This window comes from Vombatus ursinus, unplaced genomic scaffold (genome assembly GCF_900497805.2).
Source record: "Vombatus ursinus unplaced genomic scaffold, bare-nosed wombat genome assembly UNPS02014830.1, whole genome shotgun sequence".
Classification (NCBI taxonomy): Eukaryota; Metazoa; Chordata; class Mammalia; order Diprotodontia; family Vombatidae; genus Vombatus; species Vombatus ursinus.
In genome coordinates, this window is record NW_020954608.1 from 18,238,026 (window position 1) to 18,253,290 (window position 15,265).

At 35.3% G+C, this 15,265-nt stretch overlaps 1 protein-coding gene across 2 annotated transcripts in view; it reads right to left on the reverse strand.

Annotated features, from left to right (window-relative positions):
- GNAT3 (G protein subunit alpha transducin 3) overlaps positions 1-15,265 on the reverse strand; it is a 78,793-nt gene that overhangs the window by 26,036 nt on the left and 37,492 nt on the right. For both annotated transcript variants that reach the window (XM_027838759.1, XM_027838760.1), the window contains exon 3: positions 8,013-8,154. In XM_027838759.1, coding sequence (XP_027694560.1) covers positions 8,013-8,154 — 142 coding nt within the window. The remainder of the gene's footprint in view (positions 1-8,012; positions 8,155-15,265) is intronic.

Below are 15,265 nucleotides of genomic sequence, written 5' to 3' on the forward strand. Positions count from 1 at the left end.
CCTTCCCCTGTGAAAGTGTAATCTGGAACATTTTATATAATGAGACAGCTGGTCACATACCCTTGAATCTAAAGTAAGAATTTTAATAGAGTAAGTCAGTTTTAGCTTCCAAAACCAAAGTCTTATTGCATTTCAGGACATGAAACCATTTCCTAAGTATGGAGAATTTGGTTGCTTATTTTAGCAAAATATAGAAAGGCATCTATTATGGAAGGATTAAGGCACTTCGGGGCAGGGGGTGTGGTGGGGAGAGAGAAAGGCAAGATTTTTTTTAATGTAAACTACTAGAAACAGTCACATTCTGAAAACACTAAGAAAATTATTTCAAGAAGTTTCCCCTTATTTTGCTGTCATGTGATAAAAAGTCATGACAGTAGAAGTTTATATGGAAAGTTTTTTTTTTTGTATCTTCCTTGGAAATTAATCCAAGTGCATGCTAGTCAACTCCTAACTTGAATTGCTGCATGTGATTTGCTGCTGAAATGCTTATTCCAAGAAAAAAAGTTGAGTGTGAAAAGAGAGGACATAACATGATAAGAAATGAATTTTGAGACAGCATAATTTAATATAGAACTAAAGATAACTTTTTTGCTAGTGAAGGCTTTGCTTATTACACTAGGTAGTCTTAGAAGGGAACAATGGAAAGACCTCTGCATCTAAGGACAGAGGATACTTGGTACAAAACTGGTTCTGCCAATCATTCTCTCTGTGACCTTTGGCAAGTGACTTCACCTCTGGTTTTAGTTTACTCTCTATAAAATGAGGCAGTTGGACTTAATGTTTTTAAAGATTCCTTTCAGCTTGAAATAAATGATCCTATACTTTTTCCCTATGTATCTAAAATTTTAATTTCATACAAAATTTCATACAATTTCCCCAAGTCTACTACGTCTGGGAAAATCACTGACCATGAACTTATTCATGTTGCAGATCAGATCCTGTCCTCCTGTATACAGTAATATGTGTGTGCTCCTCTTCAGGGGGCAGTGGCTAAAGTGCTAGACTGATTGTCAAGATGACCTTAGTTCAAATCCCAGATCAGATGACTCCTCACTAGTAGTGAGATCCTGAGAAGATTCCTTAACTTCTCTTAGTTTCAGTTTCCTCATATGTCAATTAGTGGTAACAATGGCTGTGATACTTAGCTCATAGAGTTGTGAGTTTCAGATGAAGTCATGCATGTAAAGTACTTTGCAAACCTTAAAATATTACTTAAGTATCAGTTATTTCACCAAAAGATAAAAACCTACAGCATTATCACAAGATCTGCATTTTAATGGGACTCTACTGTTATTTTTTACAGTTTTCCGTGTCTGACAAAGAATAGAATCCCTATTAAATGATTCCTTGTGCCCCAGATCCTTGTACTGAAACAATACTGTGACAATTTGTTAATAACTGAAGGATTGTCAAAAGATCCTCAATTCTGAGCTGGGAAAGAGATCATATGGTTCAACCCTTCACTTGCCCATAAGTCACACCAGTAGCAGAAAGCAGAGCCAAGATTTGAACCTAGGTCTTCTGAAGCCAGAACCAGCATTCTATATGATCTAGAATATCACTGTACTATACTATCACTTGCCATACTCAAGATGCATTAAAAAGACTGCCTCAGCTAGAGTCCATGGCAGTTACAAAATACCTTCCAATAACAATCCTAAGGGGCCCCTCTAGGAAATTTGGGGACTACCCAGGGAGGTGAGTTAGAAAGCAAAACAAAACAAAAAACTTTAATAGGGGAGAACAGATTTGGATAACCTTATTTAGCTCTTTACATCTAGGAAGTATTCACTTCCTCTCTGGCCAGCCCTTGAGTTTGAGAAGAACCTTTAGCATGTCCAGGCCTTCCAGAAACCTATCAGGAATCCCAATGAACTCTATTGGGAGGTGAGACTGTGAAGGATTCAAAAGAATCCAGTTCAGCCAAACTCCTTTGGAATGGTCAGGGATTTTAGGAGAGTCAGAAACTGCTCATTCTATAGGAAGTTTCATGGCCTGAGAACTTGGATGAAAAGAAAGTGGTAGATTTATTGTCCCCTGGAGATTACTCAAAGTTCCTTCCTCCATTCCTGTACTCTCAAATCTTTCTAGAATTGAGTGAAGTTGTCCTAGGGTAGGAGGGCAGGTCAGAGAGTACTGGTATAGGGATTTAAGTAATTTACAATGGAGATTACTACTCTCACAGGACCAAAGCTTGAGTGACAGTATCAGGCCAACAGGCATTCCCTGGAGGACACCAACTATGTCCATGTCATTGACCATAATGTTTGATATTCAGGATAAGCAAGAACTTGTTGAATACTCTATGTGAAAAATTTCTTACATTGCATCTAATGTACTATGCAATGTCCTTGATATGATTATATTCAAAATTTATGACTATTTTATCTCTTTCCTCTGCATTCCTACATATTTTTTCTTTTCTTGTGTTATATATTGTCCCTCCCTTGTTACACACTGTCTATGTGACCTTGGGCAATTTGCTAAACCTCCTAGTGCTTCAGGTAACTCTCTAAGATTGTATGTCGCAGAGAAAATGGAGGCCAGCCATCATGGAGGGGGTTTCCTCATCTGGGACTTCCCTGTACTTTTGAAATCATAGGACTAGTTCCATCCCTTTGCCTCTCCCAGTTCCTTATGATGTATATCATTCTACTGAGGTGCATGATTTTTTCTTGTATGTTTGGATTATAAACTCTTTCAAAGCAGTATTATGGCTTATTCAACTTTGTAGTCTCATAGAACCTGCTCAAATCTCGTGTTTATAGGAGGCTCTCAATGATTTTTTTGGTAAATTTTTAGAATTCATCAGATGACATGATGAACTTTGAGTCAGGAAGACCTAGGTTCACCTCATACTTCTGACACTTCCTAGCAGTGTGACCATGGAGAAGTCATTTAGTACCTTTAACATTGCTGCACCTCAGTTTCTTCTTCTCTTAAACAGAATTAATGTTATTTTTACTATATATCTCAGAGTTTAAAGACACTCAAAGGAGACACTATATGTAAACTGAAAACTTTACAGTTTTATGCACTATTATTATTGTTATTATTAATTTTTAGTATATGTTGACTGCCAGATTACATTCTTTCTTTGTCTTGGTTTTTACCCCTTCCCATAGATGTTCTCATTTGTGGGTAGGCAGACATGAACTATTACCCAGAGAAAGGTTCTTAGCCTGGGGTCCATGAGCTTTTTGAAAATGATGTTGATAATTATATTTAATATAACTAGTTTCCTTTGAAGTCCTGTGTATTTATTTTATGCATTTAACACTTTTATTCTGAAAAGGGGTCCATAGATTTCACCAGACTGTTAAGGGATCCATCACACACATACACATATGTTAAGAACTTCTAGTCTAGAGATGTATAAATGAATGCAAATACACATATTAAAAATTAAATTAAAAAATTAATCTTTCAACCCACTAAAACCAAATAAAAATAAATTGTTAGCTTTTTATCCTTAATGAAATCATCTGAATAAAGAACAGTTCATCAGGCTGTGTGGTAACACTAATATCCAATACCATGTGATATATCTTGGCATTGAAGTTATTTGTGCACATCAAGGACTCATGTCAATACATGATAAAGGTCTGGTGCTTGACAACTGGGCTGCTTTGTTCTTGTTAGACTATAAGTCTATGAATAGTGAGGCATTTGACAAAACTCTGGGTACCTAGCTTCACTTTTCAAGCCATCCAATACAACAACTGAATAAATTCTAGTGATAAGATCTTTTTATATTTGATCCTGGTGGTGAAGTGCATGTCGTTGTCCAAGGATCAGCATAGCATCAGTATAGGAAATACATAGACTAATGAAATGACAGATCCTTCAAATGGAAAAAAAAAGATGTGTTGCTTTAATAATGTTAATTGCTAATGGAAAGTATAACAGAAAATACCAAACAGCCTTGTGCAAAGGAGGATAAACACATGAATGGGCAATAGCTACAAATGGAATGGCCAATGTCTATGCTAATGGAAGACACTCAGAGTTAAGTGATAAGGACTCAACATAAAAGATAAGGGCCCAAATACTGAATGATCTGAAGCATTTTTTTCATTATAAAATGTATGCATATATAATGTGTGTAAATATTAAGAAATAAACTTATTGTTAATAATTTTGATAGTGAAATATGTCAGTCATGCCAGACTCGGTTATTTAAACTCTTTTACTAACAGAGAGAATATGGCATAATAAATAGCTTGGAGTCAGAAAGACCTGAGTTCTAATTCTGCAAAAACACTTAATAGTTGCATTAAATTAGGCAAGTCTTAAATTCTCTGAGCCTCATTTTCCTCATCTGTAACATGGGAAAAATAATAGCATCTATCTAGTAGGGTTAGTGTAAGGATCAAAGGAGTATGAAAAGTGCTTTACAAGCCTTAAAGTGCTATATGGAGGTCAATGATTATGATGAAGAGGCAGAATGGTAGAAAAAGAACCAAAGTTGTGAAGATGTGATTTCCAGATCATCTGCGACCCTGGACAATTTACTTAGCCTCTCAATGTTCTCTCTGTAAATTGCAAAGGAGTTGCCAGTTGTCTTTAGGAGAGGGAGTTTCCTATTTCATAGTTTCATAGTTTTAGAGCTGGAAGATGCCTCAGACATCATGTAGTCTAACCTGTTCATTTTACACATAGGGAAACCAAAGCTAGAAAAGTTGTGACCTACCCAAGGCCACTTGGGTAATAGCTAACTAGGTAGCATTTATATACCACTTCAAGGTTCACAAAGTGCCTTACAAATATCTCATTTGATCCTTTCAACAACTCTGAGAGGTAAGTGCAGTTTTACAGATGAGGAAACTAAGGATGAGAGATTTAGTGATTTGCTTGGGACCACAGAGGTAATGCTCATCTGAGGCAGAATTTGAACTCAGGTCTTCCTGACTCCATATCCAGCTGGTTGGACAGTAAATCCACTTTGACAGAGACAGAATTTGAACCAATGTCCTCTGTGACTCCAAACCCACTACTACTTTTTCTGTGCTACCCTGCTATCTCACCAATGAAATCTCAGGTCTGAACCCCAAACAAATACTTATTATTAAATTAGAGGTGATTAGCATCAATTTGTTCATGTTTCATATGGGGACAATAATACTTATCCTACATAAACTAGAAGGTTATTGTAAGGAAAGGGTTAGGTAAACTTTACAGCTATGTATAAATGCAAATTGTTCTTAACCTTTCTGACCCTCATTTTTCTCTTTTGTAAAATATATGGGTTAATTTTTGAAGACAGCTCTCTATTTTTTTTTCATTCTATAAGTTAAATTTACAGACTACAAGAAAAAAAAATAAAAGTACTTAGACACATAAAATACATGATCCACAGAAACACTCTTGGTCTGAACCACAAAAAAACCTAGACGGAGGCCAATTTTAGTCATGAAATTGTTTGTTTGTTTGTTTGTTTTTTTGTTCTAGGCAGTTCACACCATGAATTCACAAATGTATTCCTTTAACTCTGGGACTTGACAGTCTGGAATAAGTGGCAGTTATGTGAATGGATATAACATTTGTCCAATCAATTGAACAAAGCATTACTAATGCATGAATTAAGTACGGAAATGTGTGGCATGTGTGTAGACAAGCAATCGTTTAGATGCATATTTAGAAAGTGTATGAAGTCATGTGAATTGCATTTTTAATTTATGAGATGTGAAGGAATGGAAGAAAAAAAAGGAAAAAAAGAAATTTACATACTAACTTTCCTATATATTTAAAAGAAATAGTAAGTTGTACATCATTGATTTGCAGTTTCATGTGCAATCATCTTTTTTATTATACTATATTATGAAAATGCTTACTTTATTCCACAAATTAAAAATAAAGTCCCTAAAAATAAAGAAGCAAATAAAATTTTTAAAAAAATATGTAGTGGGAAAAGGAGATTATTACTCTTTTGTCTTTTAAACAGTCTCATGAAAAGACTATCTAGTCATTTATTAGATATTTCTGAATGAATTTCAGTCTATCCCATATGAATTTCCCATAACATTTCTTTTGAAGGATGCTACAAATGTGCCTCCTCTATTTAGTTTACTATTGTATTTGATCTTTATTTTATATTAACTCCACTAACAGGGATGCTGAAATAAGCATTGGGAGAAGATACTTTTATGGTCCTCTGAGGGAAGATTCTTTATTTCTGGATAAGGTTGGATATCCCAAGATCTTTGCCTTTGGCCCTCATATCTTCTCTAGGATCTCACTTAGTGATTTCAATCAATGTTTGAATTATGCTATTGCTACTTAATACCCGTGTGACCTTGGGTAAATCACTAAACAGACTTTGGTCTCTTTTTCCTTATCTGCAAAATAAGGGATTGGATTAGATGACTTCTTAGGTTCTTCCCAGCTCAAGATCTGTGATCTTATAATCCTATAGTGTATGATCCTATGCTGTAACTGGGTGAATTCTTATATTTCTGTCACTTATTTTATCAAAGCTTTTTTTTGGGGGGAAATGGGGGTGAGTATAGGTTGAGAGGTGACTTGGCATAGTAGAGAGACAGCATTAAAATCAGGAATCACCAGGTTTAAGCACTATTTCTGATATAGAAGTTAAGTAACTTCCCCAGGGTGACATAGCTAGTCTAACTGTCTCAGGCAACTTTAATATTATTAGATGCAGAAAAGTTGCCAGTCTACATTGTCAGAAGGAGTTTCTTCAATGGGAGCTCTCTATACAAAGGACATAAATCCAGCCCAAACTAACAAACAAACAAACAAACAAAAAACAATGGTACTAATGATAGCATATGATTTCCAACACAAAAAATACCATATCTTATATTTCTTGTATTACTGAATGTATACAAGGTAGCAGAGAGTTGTGAGTAGTGGGTTAGCTTTAGAATCAGAAAGAACTGAGTTCAAGTTCTGTTTCTGACAAATGCTAGATGTAATGACCATAGGCAAATTTGTAGCAAGAAGACATGGGTGTGAATCCTGGCTTTTCCAATTACTTTTAGCATTATATTGGACAGCACAATTACCTCTATGGGTCTCTTTTTTACCCATGAAGTTAGAGGGTTAAACCAAACAACATCTGAAGTCCTTTCCATCTCTACAATTTCTGTTTTTGAAAAAAAATGGCTACCCTGCAAATTGGATTTTTATAAAACTTTAAATCCTTTATATCTGTGAAGTCCTAATACTCTAATAGATGTGATCTTATCAATGGAGCTATTCACTTCAATGATTCAGATCGTAACATCCCTTCTCATTGTATTGCCCTTATCCATATTCTCCTATAAATAATTTGTGAAGGAATGGGTCTACTAAACATACTGGAGTCATTTAAGTATTTTAATTTTATGTGTGTACTAGTACAACACATAGTCTGTCCATTTACTACCTTTCACACTAGCCACCTGATATTTTCCAATCGTAAGGCAGAGTGTACAGTGTCTGAGACACAGCAGGCACTTAATGAATACTTATTGAACAAATGAATGAATTTCTTTCATAGTTCTTTGTAATGTTTCAACCCAGGAAATAGAAAAAAATGTGTGCATGTATATGATGAAAATAGGAGGAGGTAATATATTGTTTGAATATTAAATTTAATCCATAGACACCTTAGCTATAAAAGGATTTGTGGCTTAGATAGAAGCATATTTGGGATTTGGGGCTACTTGTATTTAGTTAATAATACTAATAACAACAGTAGTAGTAGCTAAAGTGTGAAAGTTTCTAAAATGCTTCATAGATTTCATTTAATCTTCAAAACAACCCTGTGAAGTAGGTACTATTTTTATCCCCATTTTACAGATAAAGAATCTGAAGCTGAGATAAATCAACTGATCTGTTCAAGATCATACTACTGATAAGTGTCTGAGGCAAGATTTGAACTTAAAATTTCCTGAACCCAAAGTCTAGTTCTCTATCTACTGTGTCAACTAGCTATAGCCACAAAATGATTCAATGTTATTGTTTCATTTTAGGATCTCACTGTTGAATGGCATTGGTTTCACACTTACTGTACTTTGTGGATTTACATAATCAATCCCCAGAACTGTCATAGCCTTCACAATGGCCAGAATGGATTGCAGGGTATTGCTATAAACAACAGCTTTGAACTCCATGCATTCTTGCTCTGTGTAGCCATTCTTATGGATAATCCTGTAATTGAAACAGAAAAGGCCCCAGTGAGTTTTATATTTGACTGTTTAGTAATATGAAATTATACCAGAATAGTTTGTGCTTTTTGGGCAAAAAATCACTGACTTCAAGGGATTTGAGTAGGATTCTTGTGGGAACTCTGGACCACTAAATTTCACTGGCATAGAGAATTCCTAAATATGGAAAGCTCTCTTTCCAGTACAGATTGGCAACTGATCTATAGGTTGGGACATTGTCAAATTAAGAGATTTGCCTAGGTCACACAGTCAGTATGCATTAGAAACAAGACAACCTCAGTACTTCTTCAAGGTCCACCCTTTATGCTCTGTCCATGATGACTTGTAACTTTAAGGAAGAATTTCTGAAAGGGACTCCTTTTTATTATTAAAATTAGTGAGGACCCACCCAAGAGCTTTATTTTTTTAATGTGGGTTAGATCTATTTACATTTACCCTAACAGAAATTAAAATATCTTAGTATTATTATAAAAATAGTTTTGACCTTGTGGACCCCCTGAATTAGTCTTGAGACTCCCATGGATCTCTGGGCCACCCTTTAAGAAACATTTTGATAAGCAATAGAATGAAAAAAAAACAAATATTCTAGAATGGCAGTGTAACACATGAAATTAACTTGAACACATGAAATTAACTTGAAGACTTTATGTCTTCAGATTTGATTTCTTTCTTTTTTTTCTTTTTTTCTTTTTTTAATTTGTGACCTTCGGTTTATCTAATCAGGAAAAACCACTAGACTGCTTGGAGACCCTGGAATCCTCTCAGAATACAGGATTCATTTACTTGTGGCAAATCATGGACATTTTGTTTGGAAAGTTCACTCCCTCTCAAGAGGATAATATCCAGATTCTCAAAACACAAACATATGCAATACAGTGAAATTTTTAATAGAATATTGAACAATTTCTACAGGAAATAGAGACAGTAACTAGGAAACTCATGCCTCTTCTGATCACTTAAGATACAGGGAAAAATAGGAAGGTCTGTTTTCTATTTTTGGTATTACATGATGTTTATTTCCAGCTAGAGGAAAAAACATTATTTTTACTTAAGTAATTGTCCTGTAGTTGAATTACTATTATTCCTTAGTAAAATTATGTGCCAGTATATTTTCATTTGTGTTTTGCTTAATGTGTCTATTCCTTCTATTTAAACCATTGTTCACAAAGGAACCAAATCATGTTTTACTATTAGGTGTGGAGGGGTAGCTCATATATACATACATATATACATATATATTTATATATATGTTTCAATAGATATGTCTATTGAGAAGAAATTATTTTATACAGATTTATTGAAGTTTATTGTATAATTATTTAATAGTGCACAGATTTAGAGGAATAATTTTGAATAAAGTAGCATTTTTAATCTGTTGACTATATTGAGCTCTCGTGAGAGATGCTAGGGTTCAAAGTGTGACTGTGATGCAATTGTTTTGATTCTTTTTATACAAATTGAGTGGCCTTAGCATGAGGAAGAATCCTCACTTCTTCTGAGATGTGTGACTGAAGCATATGATTAAAGAGGAAAAAGCTAAAGCAATGATTCAGTTTCCCCAGGCTATAACAAATTCTTCTTTTTATAGAATAGGCTGTGAACATGGGCATTCCATAAAGAAATATTTTCAGTAAAAAATAGAATTTGATCATTTGCTGTAATCCAGTCTACAAGAATAAGAACAAATTCAAGGATGCTTAAATTCTCAAAGTAGAATGAATTTTAACCGTTATGGGAAAAAAAAAGTGAATTATAGAATCCCAAAACTGAGACTCAGAGACGGTGTAGCCTAAATCATACCTGGACAGCATTCCCAAGAATAGTTAATTAGCCTTTGCCTGAAAACTTCCTGTAAGGATGAATTCAATTTCTCCTGAAGCAAGCCATTTATGTGTTTTTGCCCTCTTTTTTTTGGTTATTTCTTTCAATTAGCAAGCAATTATTTTCTCTCCTTCCCATCTACCTCTACCAACTGTCAAAAAGAAAAAAACCCTCATAAATAATAAGCATAGTCAAGGAAAATGAATTCCCACATTGACTAAAGCCCCCAGCTGTGGTAAGGACTTACAATTAAACAAAAACTGCTATAAAAACTTGAAAGCACTGGAAGAAATTAGACGAAGGCCAATACCTCACATTGTATTCCAAGAAAATCTCCAAATGGAATATGCACATATAAGTGTGTTTATACACATACATACATGCATGCATACAAATATACATACATATCCACATCATATACAACTTAAGAGGAGCAAGGAGGAAATTTCCCTTTGGATCTGTAGATAGGGAAAAAATCCAAGCCTATTTCATTTTTAGGTAACTTTAATTTGGGGGAAGATTTTCTTTACAAGAATTCTAAATACTTGTCTCCACAGTTTCTATTGGTTTTTGTTCTGCCATCTAGGGACAAATAGAACAATTCTATTTCTTCTTTAGGATGTCTTTCAATACTCAAAGATCACTATCATATTGCCCCTACTTTATGCTAAACATTCTGAGTTCCTTCATCCATTTCTCATAATCCATGATCTTAAGGCCTTCACTATCATAGTCTCCAATATATCAGGTTCCTTCCTAAAATGCAGTGACAATATCTGAATCATATTCCAGACATAGTCTGACCAGCTTCTTTTTTCAGCATATTGTGACTTTATTATGAAGACCACATTAGGATTTTTGGCTTCTGTGTTGAATTGTTGATTCATATTGAGCTTGAAGTATAATATCTATGTATACTATGTCTGCAGCATTCTCTAGATCCACTCATCCATAAAGGAAATGAGGTCAACTAAGCATGAACTGTTCTTGATGGAAACTTGCTAGCTCTTTCTAGTCACTTCTTCCTTTTCTATATGTTCTCTGACCATTCATTTAATAATAAACTGTAGAATTTTGTGAGGAACCAAATCTACTCAAACTTTCATATCTTTTTAACATGAAATTATCAACAGTCATACCTTCTTCCTACACTTCTGAAGTTCATTTTTTTAACCCAAATGAGGAATTTTACACTTATCCTATTCAGTTTTATAATGGAAAGTGGCATGGCATACTGGATAGAGAGCCAGTCTCAAAGTCAGGAAGGCCTTGGTTCAAATTCCACCCTTGATACATACTATGTGACCCTAAGAGGCAGAGAAAGTAGAGAGCAAATTGCCAATATTCACATTAAGAAAGCAAAGGAGTTCCAGAAAAAGCATTTACTTCTGCTTCATTGACTACACTAAAGCCTTTGAGTGTATGGATAACAACAAATAGTGGCATGTCCTTAAAGAGATAGGAGTGCCAAATCTTCTTATTTGTCCATGAGGAACTTGTATGTGGGTCAAGAAGCAGCATATAGAACTGAATATGGAACAGCTGATTGGTTCAAGATGGGTAAAGATGCATGACAAGGCTGTACATTGTCACTTTATTTATTTAACTTATATACAGAATATATCATGCAAGATGGCAGGTTGGATGAATCAAAAGCCACAATCAGGGTTGCCAGGAGAAATATGAACAATCTCAGATATGCATACAATACCACTGTGATGGCAGAAAGTGAAGAATTAAGAAGCCTCTTGAGAAGGGTTATAGAGGAGAGTGTAAATGCTAGCTTGAAGCTTAACATTAAAAACAAAAACAAAGACAAAAAAAAACCCAACTAAGATCGTTGTTTCTGTTCCCATTTTTTCCTGCAAATAGAGGAAGAAGAAATGGAAGTAGTATCAAATTTTATATTCTTGGGTTCAAAGTTTACCACAGAGAGTGACTGCAGCCATGAAATTAAAAGACATTTGATTCTTGGAAGGAAATCTATGGAAAATCTGGACAGCATGCTAAAAAGCAGAGACATCACCTGGCTGACAAAGGTTTGAATAGTCAAAACTATGTTTTGTTTTGTTTTGTTCTTTTTTTTCCAGAAGCAATGGATGGCTGTGAGATTTGGGCGATAAGGAAAGCTAAGCTCTGCAGAATTGACATTTTCCCACTGTGGAGCTGGAAAAGACTTTTGAGAATCCCTTGGATAGCAAGGAGATCATATCAATCACTGCTTAAAGAAATTAACTCTGACTGTTCATTGGAAGGACAAATACTGAAGCTGAAGCTTAAATACTTTGCTACATGAGAAGACAGGACTCATTAGAAAAGACCCTGATGCCTGGAAAGATTGAAAGCAAAAGGAAAAGGGGACGGCAGAGGATAAGATGGATAGAGTGTCATGGAAGCAATGAATATGAGATTGGACAGACTTCTGAAGATAGTGGAGGATAAAAGGGCCTGATGTACTATGATCCAAAGGATCAGGAGGAGTCAGACACTACTGAACAACTGAATAATAACAAATATGACCCTAGGAAAGTAACTTAAACTCTAAGTGCCTCAGTAAATCTGTCAGACTACAATTTGCATAAAAGTTGTGGATTTGTTTTGGTAGAGGGATTTTCCTCACCAAAAGTTCTCTGTGGCAATGTGCATACATACACACTTATAAATACACACACACACACACACACACACACACACACACACGGATAGCTAAATGACACAGTGAATAGTGTGTCTGGCCTGGAGTCAGGAAGACTCCTCTTCCTGAGTTCAAATCTGGCCTCAGATACTAGCTGTGTGACGCTGGCCAAGATACTTCATCGTGTTTGCTTCAGCTTCCTCATCTGTAAAATGAGCTGGAGAAGGAAATGGCAAACCACTCCAGTATCTTTGCCAAGGAAGCACCAAATGGGGTCACAGAGAGTTGGACATGAATAAAAATGACTCAACAACAACAACATATGTACACACACACTCATTTTGCATAAAAGAATCACAATTGCAGTGCAGCAGAAATTAGAGATAGCTAGTTGATACAGTAGATATAGCAGGAGATCCGAGTTAGGAAGATTAAATTAAAATCCAGCCTCAGAAACTTAACTAGATGTGTGACCTTGGGTAAATCACTTAATCTTTGTTTCAATTTCCTTAACTGTAAAATGGGACAATAACAGTACCACCTTCCAAGGAAACAAATGATATAATATTCATAATTATCTGTATACATATATTTTACACACACATATATATAAAGGTTATGCATGTAAATAAGTTACATACATGTTAAATTCTAGGTTAATAGATTTAGCTTCTGACTTTGCCATTTTTTGTTTTGAATCCTTGAATCTAAGATCTAGGGCATTAACAACCTTTCCCAGGGTTGTATTATGTGGAAATTAAATAAGGATGTCATCTATGTCACTGCCAAATCACTGATAAAAATGCTGAATAGCCCAGACCCAAGCACTGGTATCTAGTGTATTTCATTTGCAGGCTCATTCTAAGTTGACATCCATAGATTTAATGATTATTCTTGGACTCTGAACAGTCAACCATTTCTGTATTATTTATCATCTAGTCCACAACTCTCTATCTTGTCCCCAAGAATGTCATATAATGCTTTGTTAAAATCTAAAGACACTATGTTGAAAGAGTTCTTCTGACTCACCCCTCTAGTAACCTTGTCAAAAGTGAAGGAAATGAGATCAGTTGGGCCTGAACTGTTCTTGATAGTGCCATGATGCTCCTTTCTAGTCACTTATTCCTTTTCTCTATGTTTATAATCATTCATTCATTACTAAATTATGAATGTTGCCAGAAATCAAATTCAGGTCACTGACTTACATTTTCATACTTCATTCTGTTGCTTTAAAAAATCAGGACATTTGCTTTCTCTAGTCCTCTGATACTTCTTGCTCTTCGTGATTTTAAAAATATCACTGACAAACTCTTGGTGATCACATCTGTCAGGTCATTGAGTAACCTGGGATCTTACTCACCTGGACCAGATGACGTTAAGTCACCAAAGAGAGCTAGGTTCTCTTTTGTTATTGTTGTTCAGTTGTTTCAATCTTGCCTAACACTTCATGACCCCATTTGGGATTTTCTTGGCAAGAATACTGAAATGGTTTGCCATTTGCTTCTCCAGCTCATTTTACAGATGAGAAAACTGTGACAAACAGGGTTAAGTGACTTGCCCTGGGTCACATAGCTAGTAAGTGTCTGAGGTCAGATTTGAACTCAGGAAGAGGAATCTTCCTGATTCCAGGTCTGGTGCTCTATCCACTGTGCCATCTAGCTGCCCAGATTCACCTTTACTATCTTTTTATTTACATTAAAACTCAAATCCCCACTAGTCATTTTCCCTCTACCCTTTGTAGTTCTAGGTAATTTTCCTTGGTAGAGATAACAGTAGGAAAAAAATAGAATAAAATAAAATCAGTTGATTTTCTCAGTTTATGGATCTATAAAACTAGATAATTGTACCAGATGATTCTGAAGTCTGATTTAGATCTATCTATAATCCTCAAGTTTTGTAGTTCTACTTTCTCTCTGGTACCCATTGCTATTTTTTGTTGTTTTGTTGTTCAGCCATTTCAGTTGTATCCAACTCTTTACGACCCCATTTGGGGGTTTTCTTGGCAAAGATACTGAAGTGGTTTTCCATTTCCTTCTCCAGCTCATTGTACAGGTGAGGAAACTGAGGCAAACAGGTTAAGTGACTTATCCAGTGTCATACAGTGTCTGAGGCCAGATTTGAACTCAGGTCTTTCCAACTCCATGCCTATTGTTCTATCCATTGCCCCACCATCTAGTTGCCCCATCCATTGTTAGTATTCCACCCCAAATACCTATTGTAGCAGTAATCCTATCTCTTCTTAGATTTCCCCCTTTAGCCAGCTTTTGTCTGTCCTGAACTTTTTTTGATAGTTGCAGATCATCTTAACCTTAAGACACTTGATACCATTTTTATATGCTTTCATGTCTTTTTAAAGTACATTGTCACCTATAAGCTCCCTGTTTATCCATATCCATCTCTTTAGAAATCTCTCACATACCCCCTTTGAACTCTTCAGAATTTCATTCTTTGGAAATTTCTATAGAATTTTCATCTATAGTATGTAATTTTTCCTTCTTTGAACTGTTTGTAACCTGCTATGCCAAAATTTAGGATACATATGAGATGATATCTAGCTTTCCTCTCCTTATCTATTACAGACTCTAAATTTGTAGCAAAAACTTTTTCCAAAGAAATTTTCATCCCACCAACTAGCTGC